The sequence below is a fragment of the Alligator mississippiensis genome, chromosome 3 (assembly GCF_030867095.1).
Source record: "Alligator mississippiensis isolate rAllMis1 chromosome 3, rAllMis1, whole genome shotgun sequence".
In the NCBI taxonomy this organism is placed as follows: domain Eukaryota; kingdom Metazoa; phylum Chordata; order Crocodylia; family Alligatoridae; genus Alligator; species Alligator mississippiensis.
This window is the reverse complement of record NC_081826.1, coordinates 72,582,425-72,605,080: the sequence shown is the minus strand read 5'-3', so window position 1 is coordinate 72,605,080 and position 22,656 is coordinate 72,582,425. Positions and strand designations below refer to the sequence as shown.

Here is a 22,656-nt window from a genome sequence, read left to right as displayed (position 1 = left end):
TTAACAGTCATTCTTAAATAACCATCAATTGAGTATAGGATAGTCTGTCAAGTGGATGTGCAGTATGGCTAAATTTTGATGAAGTTTTTCATAAATGTTTCTTTTTCAATGCATTTACACCAAGAAACAAACCGTAACAAAGACATTATCAGTTACAAGACACTGTAACAGTTCCTGTGGATTCTTTTTCACTCAGGTCCTAAATTCTGTAGTCTCTAGGATTTCTACAGCACAACACTGATTAATCTGGCAGGTATGGGAGCTAAAACTTTGAGGCAATCTGAGATTAATAGATTTTTGCAGATCCATGGATTTTGATGGGTCTTTAGCCCCTCAGAAAATCAGTTTTTAAATAACAACTAATGACTAAGTATGAACTTATCAGTCAGTTCATCACCTTTAACACATTCAAGGTGTGATTATATTGGTTGATAAACCCATAACATTGTGCAACACTGCAACATACAGTGGCTTCTTGATTATTATTTTTTAAGTACAATAATGGATATATTATTTCCACTTTCTGAATAGAATAGCTAATCTGTGTATCATAAATCCTGTGTTGCTGTAAACTGGCAGAAGTTTGAGTGTTGAGGCTTGTGCTCTGGAAGCTAAAGGATCTGAATTATTACATCCTGAGTTGCCTCTGGGAAGTTCTTAGGAACCACATATATCCATATATGCAATTCTGCTTGAAGATACAGGGTCTTCATAAAATCCTTGTGCGCTTTTAAACTTTAATGACTTAGGTTGTAGGTATGATAGAAACAATCTGTAAACAGCATTTAAAAGCAAATTTATTAAAGTTTTAGGACAATTAGAATACACAATGCTAGGCTTTGTAAGTAATAATGAATTACTTCTTATTCTTATTCTAGTGGCTACGTGCCACTACGCTCTGAATGTCGTTTCCCCAGAGAAGTGGCTAGGGAGAGGTGGACCAATTGCTTGGCCACCTCATTCACCTGACCTGTCACAGTTGGACTTCTTTTTATGGGGACATGTTAAAAGTGTAGTTTACTTGTCAAAACCATGTTCTTTGGTGGAATGTAGGGCTGGGATCACCAATAGAATTAGTGCAATAACTCAAGAGCAACTGGGAATCGTTTCAAGGAGTTGGAAGATTGGCTTGAGCGCTGTATCATGATAGATGGTGGTTATGTTGAAGTCCAGCATTATGTACTCTAGTTGTCCTAAAACATTAATACATTTTCTTTTAAATGCTGTTTACAGATTGTTTCTATCATATCTACAACCTAAGTTATTAAAGTTTAAAAGTGCACAAGGACTTTATGAAGATCTCGTATAGTTCCTATCAGAACTAAAGACATATTTCCTATATTTCTGATGTGGTTATTTACCAGGAGATTCTGTAAAGTATCAATTATGCAAACACCATCTATCCAAACCATTCAGTTTGGCAGCATGTTTTCTGTTTGGATATCTGAGTGGCATGTGGAACCAGTGACAGCAATGATAATTAGAAGGAAGAGAACTGTTACAATGATTGAGTGAAGAATATTGAAATCAGCAAACTGCAAAACAGCTAATCTGTTACCAAACCCGCTTTAGAGTGTAACCCGCTTAGAGTATGTTTTTTTTAATACATGTTTCATTAGCTGAACTATATTATGAACAAGTTTTGGTTCCAACTTCTTTGGATAATGGATGCTTCACTGTATTTATGTGAGCTGAAAGCTGCTGAAGACAATTAGATCATAGCTTTCATCTAAGTCATTTCATGAGGACATGTCCTATCTGCAATGCAAGATTAAAATGATAAACAAGACAAAAATACAAGAAGGGGCAACATGAATAGTCTGAATTCCACTGGTGAGGTTTACTCTGATCATTTACTTGATGAAGCTGTGCTGCTTTAAAATGCTTTGTATAAACAGGCAGTGTGTGTACATTAGAGTGTAACCATACTGACACTGGTATTTATATTGGCTCAAGTACAGTAATGCAAAAATCTAAGTTAGAAAAGGCCTTAATCTCTCTCTGACGTGATTCCCCATGTGTATAATTGGGATAGTGCTAGTTTTTTGAGTAATTCATAGTTTCATAGTTGGTAGGGTGGGAAGGGACCTGAGCAGATCATCAAGTCCGACCCCCTGCCATGGGCAGGAAAGGATGCTGGGGTCAAACGACCCCAGCTAGGTGATTATCTGGTCTCCTTTTGAAGACCCCCAGGGTAGGAGCGAGCACCACTTCCCTTGGAAGTTGGTTCCAGATCCTAGCCACCCTGACTGTGAAGTAGTGCCTCCTGATATCTACTGAATCTACTCTCAGTCAATGGCCATCCATTATTCCTCATATTCCCGGTAGTGCTTGGAGGAACAGGGTCTCTCCCATAGCCTGCTGGTCCCCCTTGGCCAGTTTGTAGATGGCCACCAGATCCCCTGTCAGCCTTCTCTTGTGGAGGCTGAACAGGTTCAGTCCCGTAGCCTTCGCTCGTAGGGCCTGCCTTGCTGCTTCCTGATCACGCGAGTGGCCCTCCTCTGGACCCTCTTGATGCTGTCCACATCCCTCCTGAAGTGCGGCGCTCAGAACTGGATGCAGTACTCCAACTGTGGCTTGACCAGTGTCGCATAGAAGGGGAGGATCACCTCCTTGGACCTGCTCATGATGCATCTGTGGATGCATGACAAGGTGAGGTTAACTTTCCTGACCGCGTCCCCACATTGGCAGCCCATGTTCACTTAGGAATCGATAATGACTCCAAGATCCTTCTCTGCCTCTGTGCTGACGGGAAGGGAGTTCCCCAGCCTGTAGGTGTGCTGCTGGTTCTTCCTCCCCAGGTGCAGTACCTTGCTCTTGTCAGTATTGAATCCCATCCTGTTCTCATCCACCCACCCGTGTAACCTGTCTAGATCTAGTTGCAGCCTGTCCCTCTCCACCAGCGTGCCCACTTCTCCCCACTTCTTAGTGTCATCTGCAAATTTGAACAAGGTGCTTTTTACCCCCTTGTCCGAAGTTGCTGATGAAGATGTTGAACAGTGCGGGCCCAAGGACCGAGCCCTGGGGGACTCCACTGCCCACATCCCTCCACATATCCATATGCATTCTCACTTGTGGTTATGCTCAGCCTGTGAGCAATTAACCAGAGATCCTTTTGCTTTAGCAAAGCCTATAGATTATGGTCTGCTACCCCAGGGCTGAGGAGATAAAGGGTGGTGCACGCTTCCCTCTCATCATCTCCTCTGAAGCTCATGGCTGGGATGTAGTGTTTTTAATTGATTTGTTGCTGCAGCCCTAGTGTATTGTCCCCCCCCCCCCCCCCCCCAATCCCTCCCTTTTCTACTTTATTTTAGTTTTTTTCTTGTTATATTCATCTTAGCTCAGGTCTTGAAGAAAATGATCTTGCTAAATCCTTGGGCAAATGGGGCTTGGTGTCTTCCCCTGCTTTTCCCTAATGCCTTTTTTGAGAGCACCAGGAGTTACTGTTGTCTTGGATTCTTAGTGATTTACCTTCATCCTGTTTGTTTTCTTTTTTCTTTTATTCCCATGAGCCAGGAGTCTTCTAATGAAAACTGACCATTTTTTTTATTTTGTGATGCATTTCTCAGATTCTCTGGGCTTCTATAGTTGTCTATCATGTGAAGGTTTCATCCTAGCATTGTACGCCTACCACAGGTGTTTCCACAGCTGCACCTCAGCTGGGGAGTGCATATTGACTAACTTCAAGTGCTAGGGCTGTGACAAACTTTCAGGTAAACATTCTGGAATTAGAAGCAGTTTGGCTGGGCATGCAAGACTCCCCTTCACTGTATTGAAGACTATCATGTTCAGCTGATGGTGGACAGTACCACATCCATGTTTCACGCAAACAAATGTGGAGGCACCAGATCCTTCCCTGTCAATAAGAAGTCACTTCATTTTTTCTCTCTTGTGCATCTGCCATCATATACACTTTCCAAGCCTCTCAGTGTCCTTTCTGCTCATCATGAGTAGAAGATCAAGAATTCAGCTCTTCTTCAACTATTTATGGAATGCAAGTATCAGAAAATAGATCTGTCCACAAATTACATTAATGGAAAATGTCAGTTTACTGAGATCCAGAGGGGGCTGGCTCTTTCAAACATGTTTGTGTACCATGCTCATGAAACTTTTTTGTACACTCCCATGATTTGGATTCTGGGGATGATCTACAAGATGAAGCAAGATTCAGTTCAGGTTCTCCTATCCCTAGTGCATCCATGGATGAAACCCATGGTAGTGTCCTTGTTATTCCATTTCAGGAGTGAGAAATGCCCATTGCCCTTTATTCTATGATGTTAGGGAGGAAAGCACCAGGGGAGGTACTGAACCTCACTTTACAAGTGCTGATAAAGAAAAAACGTCTCTGGTCAGAAGAACCGAACATGCCCTCAAATGAGAATGTCCATATGGATAGTACATTTCAAGGGATTCCAAGCAGTAATAAATAACTTCCTCCACACCTCCCTCCAAATATGCATTCCTACCTTGCCTATTTCAATTGTAAGCTGCCTGGGGAAATGATCTTGTCTTACTCTGTGTGTGTTTGTACAGGATCCAGCCCAATGGGACCTTCATCTTAGTAGCAGCCCCTGGAGTCAAGCAATAATACAAATACATGGTAATTCATAACTCAACAAACGGTTGATTTATGCAGTTACGTGTGGGATTGTGCAACTTCTTTTACTACCGACTTTAAAGGTGCCATTATATAGTACTGGAAGCAAGGATGTTTTGGTGATATCTTTTATTGGACCAACAGAATAGCTGATAGAGATGTTAGACAAATTTTAGGGCACAAAAGAAAGGGCACTTTGTGCCTGAAAGTTTGTTTAACATCTCTCCCCACTATACCACTGGTCTGATAAAAGATATCGCCAAAACAACCCTTGCCTCTTTAGATCATCCTGGCTGGAACACTCAGACCATATTTTTCCATAGCAGCTACTCTGAGGTCAGTGATAGAATAACCACTGAGATTGAAATGTTCTGCCGCAGACTTTTGTGTCTTTCTGGAATTGATGTCAAATCAGTATCCATTGACCTCAGAGTATCTCTTCTTAAAGAAGAAAACTATAAAAACTGACTTGAACACAAAATTTCAGAACAAGAAACCATTCACAGACTAGATTATGTTAAGTATGATTGCAAAGAGATGCTGTATTCTCGTTCCATTACCTGGACTTTCCCCTTTCCCTACTCTTTGTACTTAAATTGCTTTATTCTGTTCTGTTTAGTACCCCTGCTCTCTGAAAGTCTATTCATAGCATCTGATCAGGTATGCTGTTCCTGATGCAAGTCTATATCTTTCTGCACACACTAGTTAGTTTCTAGAGTGCCACATGGCCTAGTCTTTTGTCTGACGTCAGGCTAACATGGCTCTCTCTCTCTACTGTTACAGAGTAATGGACTTTTCCTTGTTTAAAAATGTATCAAGTGGTTCTCACACAAAGCAATGCAATAGAATCTAGTAGTCTAATTATGGGGCAAGAAGACAAACTGAGGATTTCTTTCATGATATTACCTTTTTCTTTCTTTGTGCCTTTCAGTTGTGGAGTACTCCATTTATGTGCATACTGGAGACCTGAAGAAAGAAGATGTCAGTGGAGAAGCTTATGTTTGTATTCAAGGAGAAAGAGGTGACTCTGGGAAGAGATGGCTTAGTTCAAGAAGTGGTCCAATCACTTTTGCTAGAGGGCAGGTAAAAGAACTGAGGAAAATATAAGTGAAGTTGCAAATGTCTTTAAATGTACATATTTACATACCCTCTTTCATGTAAGGATATTAAAATTACTTTACAAACCTAAAAATACCATATAGAAAACATTTTACCTACTTTTAAATAGCAACAGTCTCAGGGATGCAACATGACCTCTCTTATGAATTATTAGTACAGCATATTAGGAAGCTAATGAAGTGTAGGAATTTATAATACAGACACCTTGAGGCAGGCATTTATCTAGTGTTTCCCTAGTGGAAGTGCATGTAAGTATAAAATGGGGCACTTACAGGGACCAACCATAGGATGATTGTGAGCTACCAGAGTGGTGCAGCTGTGAAAGTGGTTATACAGTCGTAGGGTATACTTGCTACTATACTTCCTATCTGCCTGTGCCAAATCCAGAGGCAGTGAAGATGCTCTCAGAGTGCCCTCTGTCACAGCTCTCAAGTATTCCAGAGTGCTGAAATAAGTTCAGAGCAGCAACAAGGGACACCCCTGGGACAGCTTCACAGTCTCATTTCTGGGTTTGGTATGCAGAGAGAAGCGGCAGATAGTCAGGGCCATGATTCTTGGCAGCATTTTTTAGTGCTTTGCAAGCAGTATAGATGCACCCTAGGAACTTCATGATTCAGATCTATATACTTGGGGAGCTTTTATACATTATAGATAGAGTTTCTATAGAAAAAATATAGGTATGTAGATCCTATATTACTGTTTCATAGGTGCCAGATTGATGAAGATATTCTGGTACATAACTTCTGTTGGAATCAATTGTGCTGAAATCAGTAATAGTTATATGCTAAATTCCTTTGGGACTCTGGATAATGCCAGTTTCTATTACAATCATAATTGATCTGGTCAATTTATTTCTCTCTCAAAGCCAACAAAAATGAACAATTAATTGGAAATTTCATTTGAGCACTAAATTTTCTAAAAAAATGAGCATTTCCTATAATACTATTTCAGAATTTTAAATGACATACTTATTTCTAGTTGCTGACATTGGAAATATCAATTATAGCACATACTGTTCCATAGTAAGTTTGAAATAAATGAAATGGTATGGATAGCATAAACTTAATTACACTGATATACAAAGCAATACCCACATATGCAAAGCTAAATTACTAAATCATTACAACCAGATACAAGCTTACCAGAACAAAATTACCATTTAAATTATTTTCATTCCACAGGAGGATGTTTTCAAAATGAAAGCAGTACACCTTGGCAAACTGAACCAAGTTCTTGTTGGATTTAAGTGTCTCAAAAAAGGTATAATACATTTATTTTTCATGTTAAAATTATGTCTATTGAGTATTCAACAGTATATAACACCTATCATACATGTTAGCTTGTTTTTAAGAGCACATTGTTCTTTATCCTGCATGTCTTGTCAACAAGTTTTGCTTTCCAGTGAAGTGTATGACTTAGCTTGTTTATACATGTTCATTTGGCCATCTTCCCACCCTTCCTATGAGAACACTGTTTTTTACAATCAGACTTTTTAAATTATGGGCATTTTTATTAAGAGTAAAATCATCAATCCTTAACCAGTTGGGATCAAATATTCCCACCTCTTCCTTCAAAGAAACAAAAAGCAAAAATCAATCAGGTAACAGTATGGACAAACAAATTCTAAGCTATTAGGAAGTGGAAACTCACTGTGGGTTAGCTGCTTTGGGGGAACTGTGTGCCTTCACTTAGTCTACAGTAGGTGTGTCTACAAAAGACATTTATTGTGGAGCTGCCTAATTAGCTCCACAGTAAAGTCCCTGTGTCTACACATGTGGCCCTATTAGGTCGCAGTAAACTATTAAAATCAGTACTTGTAAATACAAGTACTATCCTGTGGCGGAGTGTTTTCCTGTGAAGCAGCGCACATATAGATAGGGCTGACTGGGCACAAGGGAACTTTAGTTTGGGGGCTGCCTGCTGGCTAACCCCTGCACTGAAGCAGCCTCTTGCCCCAGCCTGCCCCTCCAGAGCATGAGCTGGGTTGGAGCAGCTCTGGGCTGGCAGCTAGGGCTGCTCTGTTCCGACTCAGCTTGTTGTGGTCCCTGGTGCACATTCAAATTGTGCGCTCAGGGGCAATTAACTTTGGCATGTTATGTCCTGGACTATATTGCTTCACCTTAATATGCACATGTAGATGCACCCAGTAAATAAATGCTAAACTATGGTAGTTTGCTTCATTTTGTTATAAGCTAAGCTACTTTAGTTAAGTTTTTATGTTCTGCAGGTTAAGAGCAGGCACACAAACCCTTGCCTTTGAGCATCTGGTATGCAACACATTCCTGCCTCTCTCTGTTGTATTTTTGTTACCCCTTCACCATTTTTGTTGCCCTCTACTGGACTCTTTCCAATTTGTCCACATCCTTTCTGTAGCGGGGCGGGGGGGGAGGTCCCAGGACTGAACACAGTACTCCAGATGTGGCCTCACCTGTGCTGAATAGAGGGGAATAATCACTTCCTTGACCTACTAGCAACACACCTACCAATGCAGCCCAGTATGCCATTAGCCTTCTCCCCAACAAGGGCACACTTCTGGCTCATATTCAGCTTATTGTCCACTGTAAACCCCACGTCATTTTCTGCAGAGCTGCTACCCAGCCAGTCAGCCCCCAGCCTGTACTTGCGTATGTGATTGTTCTGTCCTAGGTGCAAGACTTCACACTTGTCCGTATTGAACCTCATGAGATTTGTTTTGGCCTAATTCATCAATTTGTCTAGGTCAGTCTGAATTATAGCCCTACCCACCAGTGAATCTACTACTCCCCTTAGCTTGGTGTCATCTGCAAAATTGCTGAGGGTGCACTCTATGCCATCTTCCAGATCATTGATGAAATCAGTTCCTCTAACTGTTCTCATTACTAAGGGTTAGAATATTTGGAAAACCCAGGTGATTCAAGTCAGTTATATCATGGGAAAATCCACTCAGGGTCCATTAGTTTCCTATTCCATGTAGTGAAATGGTGAAGTCCTGACTTCATTGACATCAATAGTGTTGACTTCACTGGAGCTAAGATTTCAACTGAAAAACTCATAGGTGTGTTAGGAACAAATGTAACTTGAAGGCATTGAGACTATAGCATAAATTTCAGTGCCACTAACTATTAGAGCTGTGCAAAGCTTCGGTCCCTAATTCAATTTGGTGGAGATTCAGCCTGATTCAGTGGCCAAATCTCTGAATTAGAGGACCCTTTAGTCTCTCTGAATCGATTCAGAATGCTTTGAATCGATTCGGAGAGATTCGGACAGACTCGGTGATTTGGACGTAGATACATCTTTAAATGTTTTTTCTACATATCTCTAGGTAGCAGGGGCTCTGAACGCTGTGGTGCTAGGGCAGATGCAGCGTCTTATAGAAGCATGGGGGGCTCCCCAGCGCACTTGGCAGCAGACCCAGAAGTGAACCAGAAGCACTTCGGGGTCCACTGGGGAGCATGCTGGGGGGCCCCCACAACCTCTCAGCTCAGCAACTGGTACCTCCTGGGCCTGGGCCTGGCACCCAGAGTCCCCCCATAGGATCATCAGGCCAGGAGGGCATGGATGGACCCCCAGTGTGCTCCCCGGCAGACCTGGAAGTGGACTGGAAGTACTTCCAGTCCACTTCTGACTTCACTGCTGAGCATGCTGGACAGCCCTCCATGCTGCTGTGGAACCCTCCATCCACCCCAGCACTCCAGCAATCATGAGCTGTGCTGCTACCTCAAGGTATGTAGAAAAAACTTTTAAAGCCGTGCCTGTGTGCAAATCACTGATTTGCCGCATCAGCATTGAATCGTCAGATTCAGATTCGGCTGAATCATATTGGGGACAGTGATCCAAATCAGTGGATCAAATCACGGTCCCTGATTCAGGCCAAATCTGAATCCAAATTGAATAGGGCCCATTTTGCACACCCCTACTAACTATGGACTAAGTTTTCCAACTTTTTATTTTTCCAATTAATGTGGTGATGCCTAGCTCTTTTTTAACCTAATGATGATAAAATTTGGGAGAAATTTACTGTTATACAGCAAATAATGTTACAGAAGTACTGTGTTATGTGCATATATTCCATTTTCAGGTCAGTAATATTCCTTCTGTGAAGGGGAAAAATCTTTTGGTCTATGAGTGTTTTATCCATTATTGATAGGCTGATATTATGAAGTTCTGAAAGTCTTCTGTGATTTGCTCTACATTTCCACTTGAGTCGAGAAGCCATTCACAACTTCATAAGAAGATCTCATTAACTTGCAGAATCTATACACCTATACAACATGGCCCAACCCCCATTTTAATAAAGGTATTAAGTGTGTACTTAAACCTTTTACTGAAGTGAGGCCATGAATCTTCCAGTATTCTCAGTGAAACCAATGGGACTTTATTTTCAAAACACTGCAAGGATGGGATCCTTTTCTGTACAATGTAGCATCAGTTAACCAGTTGGGGGTGAGAGGGGAGAAGATTAGCGCAAGAGAGAAATTTCTGATTGTTTTAAATTCAAAAGTAATAAATTACTAATACTTTGTTTCAACCAGATGACTGGTTCCTGGAAAAAATTGTGATAAAGGAAGGCAGTTATCCTGTCACCACACACAACTTTGTTCATGATGACTGGATCAGTAAACTTTCAAAAAAAGATTTTGTAGAAGTAGCAATCCCCCTTAAAGGTAACACCAATGAAATTGTTCTTTGTTTATATAAATCAGTGTTGAATCACTTTAAATAAGGAAGTCACATATTAGAAATAAATGTAAAGATTTATATTGATTGTTAACTATAAAATGTATTCTGAATATGTATTTCCATTAATTGTAGAAACATCTGTGACTTCTGACCTTGTAAAAGACTTTGATACTAGAAGCAGAGGCCGATGGCAAATGTGCATGAACTGTACAAATATACTAGGAAAAGTACCTGATATTCAACTTATTGTATTTGGAACAAAAAGAAAGTCCTCTCTACAGAAAGTTCAGAATCTGAAAAATGAGCCATTTTTGGTTGGTTTCTTATTTTATTTTATCTTATACAAATCTTAACTGTACAGCTAGGAAATATGCACTGCATTTGTATTTAGTGTTTGTCATATTGTACATATGGATTTTCTTATTGATCAGTCTAATATTCAACATCTCACAGGCACCAAGAAAAACATCACCTTTCTGGGAAGTCACACAAGGACTAATACATCATGCTGTTGATACCTACTTTTGAGCAGCTGTTAGCATGCACACACATGCTCACAAAATTGGAATTAGACTTGTTTAGGCAACTTATCTCATAAAAAGCAAAAAAACCCAGTAAAGTAGTTCCACAGATCATCTACGTTTTACTTCATAGTCTCAGTTAGTCTTTTGTTCACCCTATCCAGAGCCTAGGTATGGTTACAATCAACCTAAAGAACAAATCAGCAGGCTTACCTCTAGTCACAAATAAAGGTGAACCCACAAACGTATGAATGTTAATTCCATAACTTCCATATAAAAATAATATCAACTTTTTCTCAATTATTAGAAAGCCAAGTACAAAAGGCTTTCTCTAAGCATTATGATAACACAAAAGTGGCTTTTGTGTTATCTAGTCCAGTGGTTCTCAGCCTTGTACCAGGACCATTTGTAAACCTCAATGACCAGTCCCAACCCAATGCCCCTCACTCTTGACCTGCTGCCCCCCACCCCAGTATGTAGTGCAGGGAATGGGTGGGTGTGGTAGGGGGGTGCCAAGCAGCCCCTTGCAGGCTGGAACTCTGCCAGCCTGCAAGGGAAAAGTCATAATTTCCCACGTTTTTCTTCTTTAAAGGGAAATCCATTTCTAAAGTTTATTGATCCATCTTTAAAGTTTGTTTGCAACCCCTTCATATATTCTTGCAACCCATGGGTTGAGAAAGTCTGATCTACTTGGTGCTTGAGAAGAGGAATTAAACCTCAAAAGGTATTTTATGTAATCTACAGACATCATCACTCACTATCTGCAAACTGATCTCCCTCAGTTACCCTACAAGTATAAAACCCCATACATAGCTGGCTACAGTGTGATTTACAGAAGCCACAGCTACCCTATACTGACACCAAAATACATGTAAACAGAACTGTTACATTTTTTCATAGATCCTGGGTGCCTGTTGGTGCAGTAGAAGCTAACTTATCCTGCCAAGAAGCACTTTGAGGAAAAAATGACAAATATAACAGATTTTGATTTATCTGCTTCTCCCCTCTCCCACCCCCCTTTTTTACTTTTTTGGGTTGAACTGTATAGTTTAGGAGCTATAACTCAAACTTGATTTTTTTTTGTTGAACATAAATATACAGTGTTGGGTGAGTCAAATTAATTTTCCAAAATTGGAAGTTGCTCAGCCTTTTGTTAAGATTTCCTGTATCAGTGATCTTGTTTGTGTCATGCATCTTTCCAGTCATGTCTCCTATGTCACCCAAAATGATTGCATAATGTATAAATATTCAAGTTCACATTTTTTTCCTTCTTTAACAGTTGACTATTGATGATATTGGGGATATAACAAAAGTGGCTTTTGTGTTATCTAGTCAATGCTTGAGAAGAGGAATTAAACTTGACAAGGTATTTCACATAAACTACATTTGAAATGGATGCACCCTATATAATATCAAGATAAAAAATATGTTCTGGAAGTATATTTCCTTGCATAAATTGGAGTGGCTCTTTATAATGGAATGATGATAATTACTGGATTGTGTCAGAAATAGTGGATGAATTCCTGGTGCTGTTACATCAATAGCAGTTTTGTCATTGACTTCAACAAAGTCAAGATATTTGAATAGGCATGTATGATAGCATGAATAGAAGTGATTGGCATGCACATCCTGAAATTTGAGAGCAATTCCACCTGGGAACAGGGGAGCAACAGTTTCTGTTGATGAACATTCTTAGCAGGGGTGGCTCTCCACGTGGAAATATTGTTAACTCTCACAGCCACCTGATTCAGGAAAGCAGTGTAGTATATGCTTACATCCATCTTTGTTCCAAGAAGTGACATAGCACAGAATTTTCACTGCTATGACTTAAATGCACTTTGAAGATAAGATTATGCCAAAATACTATGCTTAATGGTGGCATTTGACAAGCTTGAATGACCAAGAAAGGGTCATTCAAGGGTTAAGGTCTGCCTATCATATGATTCAGCAGGGGTTTTAAAAGTTATGCCCTTCCTAAGAGTGGCGATAGACAGATGTAGAGAGAAAGGCTGCTAGGTCATGGTTCTAAGGAAATAGCTTTTGCTTTGTGTTATCATGCACGCTTTAGATTTGTCAATAAACTGCTGGAAGGAAAGCACTTGAAGACAGTCATGGGTGTGGCACTGAACTATTCCTGCTAAAGGAGCTCACTTGTTTATAGCATATTTTCCTCAGAGTCAATCTGGTTTGTTTAAGCCTCCTGGCCAGGGACAGAAGTTACACATAAACTGCTTTAAGCTCACTGAGCACAGCACATGCCCGAAAGAGGCATTGCATTAGTTTGACCCAGCTCACCTAAAGTCTGTATAGATTGCAACCTTCAATGGGGCTTTGTGGCATGTCTGTGTAGTAGCTGATTGAACCAGCTTTAGATAAAAGTGCCAAAAAGCCATGGTGAAGTGTGTGAGCTATACACATGCTGGGGAACTGGTTTCAACTAATGCGCTTCCTCTTATGGTAAAGCAAGGGGGGCGGGGGTGGTTCCCCTCTCACATCTGTCAGCAGCTATCTTTTTATTTACATATGGAGTTTTTTCACAATCTATAGTTCTATTCATTATTTAGCTGGTGCTGTTGTCTGATTCTTTTCTTGAGCCAAGGAAGAGCACTCTGCTTGAAAGCTTGTCTAAAATCTCACGCCCATGCAATTGGTCTAATAAAAGTTATCACTCCCCACCCCAAGAAAACCCTTGCCTTTCTTTAAATATCACCTTGCTTTGTGGTCTTAATACAGGTTGCAGGAGTAGAATCAGTATGAAAACCAGACCAATCCATCCTCTCAAAATATGTTCTATCTAGGTTAACTTTGGGATGTACAGGGAGAGGGAGAGTGCAGAGATGTCTATACTAGCCATATCACACTGTTGCCTCTTATGTGAGTTAATATGAGATTGCAGTCTTCAGGGCTGTCAGTCTAGAATATTACATGACTCTCACAAACTAAAAGAGAGTTTTCTCTGCAGAAAACAAGTTTAATTTTCTGTGGAAAGATAATCCTCTGCTGATAGCATTATTATTTCTGGTTAATTTTTTTAATAGTTTAATACATGGTTAAATAATCAGTTAATTAGCTACATTAATTTTTCATTGAGTCCAACAGGTCAATTGTCTGATTAAAGAGATATTTAATCATTTCTACTGATGCATTTCTAACCTACAACAGGAAAGACTAATATGTTTACACCATTTGTTTTTAATTTATTAGCCCATTTATAAATGATTCACAATATCTAATAGAGATACTACAGAGGAACAGAAACACTGGAGAACAGAATATATGTTTATAATTGATGGATAGTTTTAGGAACCATGGATTTGACTAAAAAGATAAAAGATGGCACATCTTTCTGGTCTTATCCTTATATAAAATAAACAAGCGCTGACATCAAGAATTTCATAAGCATGGAGATTATAAATGCAGCCACAAGGAAAGCGTGGCCCCCTTTTACTAGCCACCTTCAGCCACTGTCATTTTCTCTGTTCTGCTGATGACTCCTTATGGTAGGCTCAGAACTTAAGTATTTTACTGCTCATCTCCTACAATTTTCTGTGTGCTTGCACTTCTGTAACAGATGATACTATATAATTCTAACCGCAACTAGTGTTTATATTCTTTTGTAAGATCAATAAACTACAGCAATGGCATCTTTTCATTTGTTTAAAAAAAATACAATATTTTAAAAAAGGATGTTACTGTTTTGATTTGGAGATCCAGCTTAAATGCCTTTTTCCAATTAACATTAATATAGAAGGCTAAATTTTACTTACACTGATGCTAAGAATTTCCATAAATGTTGGCTCACATTTACTTGCTTATGTTTTTTTGTGTGCATCTCCTGTAAATCAGGTATTTGCATGTGCAAAGAGGCATTCATCAAGTTTGTTTATATCAATGGGACTTATGTACCATTTAAAATCTAATCATTAGCTTTTTTTTTCTTGACCATTTGCATGAACAACTTCAGTTATTGCAGTTTCAAGACTAGTGCACAAATAGTGATGTAATGGTAGTGTAGTCAACTAACACTGTCTTTATTGTTCAGGACATCCTTGCCCTGCAGACAACAGCATAAAACACAAATCAGATATCAGCAAGCAAGCGCATACACAGTCAATACATGGTTAACTTACAACCCTAGGGTTTTTTTCTCAGACCTTGCGAGGGTTATCTGACTCACTCTGTTGCTTCTAGCCTCATAGCCTTCTCTCTCACCCAGTGGTCTTTCCCCCAGATTCTGAGAGGGCCACTCCAGCTCTGTGCTGCAGCTTCTAGCCTCCAAGTCTTCCCTCTCTTTCCTTGCTCTGTCTTGTTTTTCTGGGGTCTTTTCCAGACCCCAAGATCATACCCTGGCTCTGTGTTTCACCTGCCAGCCTGAGACCTCTCTCATTTAATTCCCTCTGTCCTCTCTCTGACCTGGGAGTTTTCAGCTTCCTTTGTCCAGCTGTCCAGTCAGTTATTCTCAGCAGCTAACTCACTCCTCCTAGCCAGCCTCCAGTCACTGGATCTGTGCCCACAGCTGTGCTGTATGCATCCCCTGAGGCATTCAGCCTGCTACAGCCTGGTATATGCAGCCTGCTACACTGGGCTACAGCCCCTGCAAACATGTAGCCTGCTACAAGTGGCAATGGTTCTAAATGCTTTAAACTTCCTAGAAGAAAATCCACACAAGTCTCTCATAGGTGACTGGTACTAGAAATGATGGTATTGGAAAAAGTCTGCAAGGTACCAAGCATGTAACACTAAAGGAACTGAAGGGCTCACCTCCTTGCAGGATCAGGGATTCATGGGTATAAAGTTTGCTATATGAAAAGTTTTAGATCTGGTGCCCTTAAATGTCTATAACTTTAGGATTTAAAGATCTGTATTGTAGTTTATGGTCTGTATTCTAGGTACTCCAGAAATAAAATTTATACCAGAGGCCCACTCTACACATTTAAGGTATGTTGGGATCTAATATGCCATTCACACAGTCACGCATTAGATCCCATCACACCTTACTGACGATGCAGAGGGACCCCAATTTTGGGATCCCCCTGTGCTGGCAAGAAGCAGGCTCCTACAGCTGAGAGCCCCCTGCACTGCAGCTGAAGGACTCCCCATGTAACCCACACACCCTCAGGGCTGGAGGATTGCCTCAGGTGTAATCTCTCCACCCTGGGGTTGCAAGAAACCCCTGGGGCTGAAGGATCACTGCTAGCATGATTCCTGCCCCCTCCCCAGAGGTTTGCCACAGGGCAGTCCCCCTCCTCAGGGACAAAGGGAAACCCCTGGGGTTGGAGGATCACTGCAGTGTGATCCTTCCTCCCTGGGGGTACAGGGAAACCCCTGCAACTATCTTCTGGCCCTGGAGGTTTCCTGAACCATGGAGCCTTATAGATCACAGCAGCTGTGATCCCAAGAGTCTGGGGTTTTTCACTGGTGTACCCCTGTGGCTGGGAGTCCCATCAGCTGAAGGGGCTCCACGAACCAGGGAAGACCCTGCTAACCATATAAAGTAAAGCTGGATGGCAACCAGCTATCACATGTTTGTGGTCTAACTTAATGGCTGGTTCAAGCGTTTTCCTGTGTAATAGCTAATTCTGCATGTGCAGCTGGTTTACAGATAACTACACAATTAACCAGTTAATTATGCAATACCTGTAATGTGTAGAAGGCACCTTTGAGTTCTCCTCTCTCAAGGTCTCTTTGCCTGAAGATCTACCATATTTACTCAAATATAAGATGACCCTGAATGATATAAGATGACCCCCCAATAATTAGATTCTGTATATGGAAAATTTACAAATTTGTTATAATTTTCCAAGTATAGAATCTAATTATTGGAGATTTGCCTTGAATTTGTCCCCTTTCCACTGCTACAGAAGGGAATATAATAAGTCTGGGAAGTCAGGTAGCCCCCCACCCGTCCCCTGCCCCCATCCTAAATTCTTCCCTCCTTCTTACTGTCAGACCCTGCTCTTCCTGAGCTCATGGAAGTAAAGGGGCAACATTTACATTTAGACAAATTAGTACAGGCACCCATAGACTTACTTGATCCAGAATTGATAAATTTTGCCTTTTTGAAACTTCTGAAAGTTTTAGCAGCGGTACTCCATGAACAAATTTTAAGCAGCATTGCTGTACCTACTTATATATAGTACAAACTTTGTTTTTTTTGGGGGGGGTTCTATATTTTGAAAATGTTTTTTGTTCCAGGTCAAAGTAGCCAGATCAGTTCTGAATCCTTTTGATTGAGCAAACTCAATCGTTCAAACACCATATGTGGTGTTGCAACCGGCAAGTATCCTCCACTCCAGACTTTTCAGCCTGGGACTTCAGATACTTCCAAATCCATCAGCAGGCATCCTACACGCAGGCTCAAGGCCAGAGGCATGGGGTTCAGATGCCGCTGAGTCTTGCTTACTGTTAGCCAAGAGCTGTAGGAGCAAGAAAGGGAGAAGTCCCCCATTTCCATAAAGTAGGCACGTAGCCAGGATCCTCCCATTGGAAGCTGACTAGTAGGAAGCTAATTACAAGACTGTCGTAGGGTGTCATTTGGACAGGGGTACACCCTCCACTACACAATGCCATTGAAATCCATTTTGGCTCGGGTACCAGACCAGTGCAAAGACTATAGACTACACTTGATCTTAGCTCAAGAAGCCAAGGAGTGATACTTGTATATGGTACAAAGTATACACGATATTAGTTCAAAGCCAGAAGGCTCATGATTTACCATATAACTCATTGGGCTGGGCCCTAGCAGAGTCAACAGCATTCCAAGCCATGATGACTCCATGGCTCAGTGCTTCTCAGGATCTGTGTGTACTTCAGGTATCCCTCACAAAAGATCCATGTGCTAATTAGCCCCCCATTCATGACTGGAACTGGATGTTCTTGTCAAGAATCCTGGCGTCCTCCAAAAATTTATGTACAGATGAGGTGCAGGCCAAACTGGTCCTGCTCCACCTCATGGAGGGCAGGGCCACGCTAACCATATGTGACAGATTGAGAGAGAGGGCAACAGAGGAATTCTGGAGGAATTGTGTGGGCCGCTATTTGGTGATGTTTGCCAGACATTTAAATCCGGTGAAGAAACTGGAATAATTGGATATGGAAAAGAAAGATGTAGCTCAGCTGTGAGATTGAAGAGGAAATCCAAATGTATTTAATGTAGTGGCTCACCATGACTTGAAAAAGAATCAGCACTGAGGGGACTTCATGCAATGGGCACTACCATATATTGTATCCAGGTGGATTGTACTAACCTAACCTTGTGGTTGGTTCCTGTTAATGGGTGCACAGTTTCTTAATGTCTTTTAAGGTGTGTGATGGAAAGTATATGCTAGATGGCGTGTGTATGTATGTGTGTCTGTATACATACACACACTCGGGAACATTTTTCCAAAAAAAAAAAAAGGTTTTTTCCCATCAGCATCTTGGCCCTTTTGGCTAAGATCAAAGGGTGGGTGTTAAGGCTGGCTTTGGCCCTCCTGGTGCTGGCCTGGTATTGCAGTAGTTCCAGGCTTGGTGTCAGTTCCCTGAGGAGGGAACACCCACCCATTTTTTAAGAACCTCACACACACCAAATAAAAAGGTTCCCATCAGTATGTTTGCCCAGTCTGGGCCCTGTCAGTTTTATAGTCATTCTCAGTGCTGACTATATATAATCAGCTTCATAGTTGGTTTCCATTACTGAGCACATACTACTTTTGGCAGCAGTTTAATGATAGACAATGTGTTTAAAGAGGTTTCCTTGTATGTAATTATAAGACATGAGGGGCTTTTATCTGTATGCTGATAGGGGGGAGGGGGGAATCTTAGTCTTGGATTCAAGTAAATGTGGTGTATGAAGAGAATCTCAGTGTCTTGATATAAACTTTCTATGCAAAAGCAAAAGTGAAACTATTAAGGTTACTCTGGGCAAGCATCCCTCTTCTCCAGTCTGCTCTATGTATTTCTCTGTCCCCAGCTGTTAGTCTGAGCCACCTGCTTCCATTCCAGCCCTTCCTCCCTGTGCTATGGGCTGATCTCTCACTATTATGCCTCCCTCTTCACTGTAGCTGCCATCACTGCTGCCCTTACCCTCACCACCGATTCTTATCACCACCAGCTTCCACAGGGGCTAAATCTGTCAGGGAGAGAAACTATGACTGCAGTGAGGGGACCCAAGTAAGGGAGAGAAAGGGAATGGCTGGGGCAGGAGCAATTCAGGAGCAGAGGAATTCATGGAGAATGGAAAGAAAGGGAATGTACCACTGAATCCTATTACTGCTGGCTGCTGTGGAGAGTGAAATCAGCACTAAGAGAGTGGCAGGTAGGGAGAGCAGACAAAGAAGGGGAATGCACCAGGGCACAGACTTTACTAGTTTTGCCTCTGCCCTCAGGTGAATGCTACTTGGCTGCAGCTGGACAGGGCCTAGGTGTGCCTCCTCTAGTTCAGCACCCAAGTCTGGTCCTCAATCATCCCTCACTAGTACACTACTGCAGAAAGTAGTTATGTCCTGGAATGCTTAAAGCTTAAGAAATCTTATCTGCAGGCGCATAGATATTTGATATGTATAAATCCTAGTTTTGCACTTAACCTTGTAGCTCTGTATCTTGCACAAAATTTTGAACATGTGTTTACAGAGCTATATTCTTGTACATATCCCTTTCAATTTATATTTTGTAAGTTGGCCTGGGAGCTATTTTAGTTGTAATAAAAAAAGATCTTTTCCCTCAACCCCCTCCCATTCATGCCCCTCCCCCCCCCCAACAAAAATGGGCATGAAGGATGTTGTCAATACTCTTTTATAAAGTTTTTAGGCTAAGAACTAGTTTGGATAATTTCAACCTAAAAGGGGATGGTGGTGGGGAAGGTCAATAAAAATAAACAACTGAAATCACTGGCTTATAAACAGGAGTGCCAACAAAGCCTTTACTATGGCAATGTATTAGGGTAGGATTTTCAAAAGAATTAAAAGAAATCAAATGCCCAGTTGCCACTGCAGGTTGCTAGAACTATGGTGCCCAAATTCTATTGCAAGTCTGAATGAGTTCCAAAGGGAATGGGACATGTAGCTCCCATAAATCAGCTTTAAAAATCCCAGCTATCAGCTGTACAACAAGTTGGATCCAAACAATCAAAAGCTATAAACAGCTAAGATAACAAATAACAAATATGTTGAAACACTAGCTTAATGGCTTTATGTAATGGCCTGCTATAGATTTACACATTCATTTGAAAATCCTAAAATAGCAACTACTACTTCCATAGAATTTAGGCACTGATCCTTCAATTCGATCCATACAGTCAGATCTTTCTATGCCTGGATGGGGGCTTATTACAGGATTTGAATCTCATAGTGACTATAGTAGCTGTTCCTTCATATAGAAAATCAGATAGCATTCAAACAGAGTAAGTTATGTTTGTTTTTCATGAAAAATTTCAATTTTATTGGGTGGAAATAAGACATTTCTCATGAAGATTGTGGGTTTTCTTCTGCTTGCAGCTTCGGCTAAAAGACCTGGACACTAAGCAAGAACTGGGATTTTACACTACAGACCAATGGCTCTTTGAACAAGATGGGTCAGAAACCGTGACAGAGATAGCGGCAGTCAAACCAGATAAAGCACCACTCAGAGGTATGCCACTGAACAAAAAAATAAAAAAAGAAAAAATGTTTTCCTGCTGTGGTCCAAGTACTGGGATAAATATGACGACAAAGATTGCAAAACATTTTAGGAAAACCATTGGCAACTATTTTTGACATGTTTGGTTGAAGCATTCATATGAAATGCTGGATCTGGATCTTTAACAAGGCCTACAAAGGCTTAAATTATGTTGAACTGTTTACTGTTTTAAAGCAAATAGCACATATGTATTTAATGTTTCCATTAAATTAAATACCACTTTGAACACCTCAACAATATATAGAGCCAAATTTCAAAGCACTGTTCTGTTTTGTTTTGTTTTGTCAAAACTATTTTGCTGTTTCGATGTTTCACCCATATGCTATAATGGGGAATCATGAAAATGCTCTATAACTTTGTCATTTATTGCCTGATTCAAATGAAGGCATGGTAATCCCTGCTGAGGCCATAAAGCTTGCCAGGTTTCAAGGAGATAGGTGCAGGGGTTTCTGGGAAACTGCACTTCAAGCTGCTGACAAGGAAAACTCGTGACATGTGACTTTGTGTGAGTGTTAAGGCATGCCCTCACTGGTGCTGTGGCCTCAACACAACATGGTAGTGTGCCCCAATGAGGTCTCCTCCTCCCCTACAGCCTCAGCCTGGTCCACCACTTTAAATAACAAAAGGTAAGTAAGCAGCACAATATTACTAGCATCTCAGATAGTCAAACTGTCACAGAGCCTTTCTTTCCTTTCCTGCAGGAGCTTCTTCTCCAGCAGCTGCCAGAGAACTCTCCTTGCCAACCCCAGCCCTGGGGCTTAGATGTGCCCAGGGCCCTGCCTCCTTCTGGTCAGCTGACTAGGGACAGGTATAGGGGTGTAGGTTGTAGCCGTGTTGGTCTAAGGACATGGCGCTGGCAGGAAAGGTTCTCTGGGTCAATCTGATATCTTTTAGTAAACCAACTAAATAGTTGGAGAAATATATCTTAGCAAGCTTTTGAGTTGAATGTAATATAATCTGTATTTATGTAATAAATGGAGATAATTGTATGTATGTATATTTATGTAATGTGTGTATGTGTTTATGTATTTATGTAATAAATAAAATATATAAATGTATGTTGTATGTGTTCCTGAATAAATTCTATATTATAACATGCAATATATTCTGTGCTTACCTGAACAGTGAATGGAATGAATACTGAGAAAAAGCACAGATTTTTATCTGGAGAAAAAGAATAAAAATAGAATCACAAAAACAAAAAGAAAATTTTTGGGGAGGAATAAATTGAAAGGAATGAATGAATATAATAATAACGGTATAGAATGAAAAGGTATTGAATCCCACTTGCTAGTAACAGGCTAGCAAGTAGAAAGTGATAGCCTTTCTTTGATGCTGCTCAGCTGCTGGAAGATGCAGCTCAGTAACTGACCCCAAGGCAGAAAACTCAGTTCAAGCAATGCTGCTTTGTATGCTGTTTTTCTCACCCCTCCCCCAGAGCACTAGGATTGGAAGGGCCTAGGGAAGGATCACAGTCACTATCCAGCTACACATGTCAATATCAGAGCAGTCCTTCCCCCCCTTCCCCCTCTCTCTCCTTAGTTTCTGTTTCCCTGCAAGCAAGCTCAGCTTTGAAACTCAAATGTTTCGGAATTTTTTCCAAAATGTTTCAACTGCCCTCGTTTCACTTTGATACTGTTTCGAAGCCTTTTGTTTCATTTTGATTTCTCTGTTTTGAGCTCAAAATGAGTCAAAACAGTGTTGAAATGAAACACCTGGTGAAATTTTGCACAGCCCTAGCAGTAATTATCTTACTGACAGTCCAAATGCAGCTGATCTGGAATAAACAGTCTGATTTTAACACCGTTAATCTTATATTTCATCTGTATAAACTTTTGCTGTAGTGAGTAAGTTGTAACTGGAGTTAAGGTCCATAATTATTAGGAAGAGGGCTCAGGGCCCAATCCACAACTCATTCATTTTAATGACACTTTTTCAATTCTGTTCAATGGGTGTCGCATAAGTCTTTCTATGAATAGGGATATTTCTGCATCTTACAATGCAGTTCCATGCAGAGATATCAGCAAAAGCCCTTAATGAGCTAGTCTGAGTACCAGAAGCAGTCAGGCACATTAGCATGGCTACCTGGTCTAATACACAGGGTTC

General features: G+C 40.8%; 1 protein-coding gene across 1 annotated transcript in view; it reads left to right on the top strand.

The window, feature by feature from the left end:
* RP1 (RP1 axonemal microtubule associated) overlaps window positions 1–22,656 on the top strand; it is a 354,720-nt gene that overhangs the window by 260,374 nt on the left and 71,690 nt on the right. The window contains exons 39-44 of the mRNA XM_059724092.1: window positions 5,529–5,680; window positions 6,898–6,976; window positions 10,228–10,359; window positions 10,508–10,689; window positions 12,176–12,262; window positions 20,370–20,502. Coding sequence (XP_059580075.1) covers window positions 5,529–5,680; window positions 6,898–6,976; window positions 10,228–10,359; window positions 10,508–10,689; window positions 12,176–12,262; window positions 20,370–20,502 — 765 coding nt within the window. The remainder of the gene's footprint in view (window positions 1–5,528; window positions 5,681–6,897; window positions 6,977–10,227; window positions 10,360–10,507; window positions 10,690–12,175; window positions 12,263–20,369; window positions 20,503–22,656) is intronic.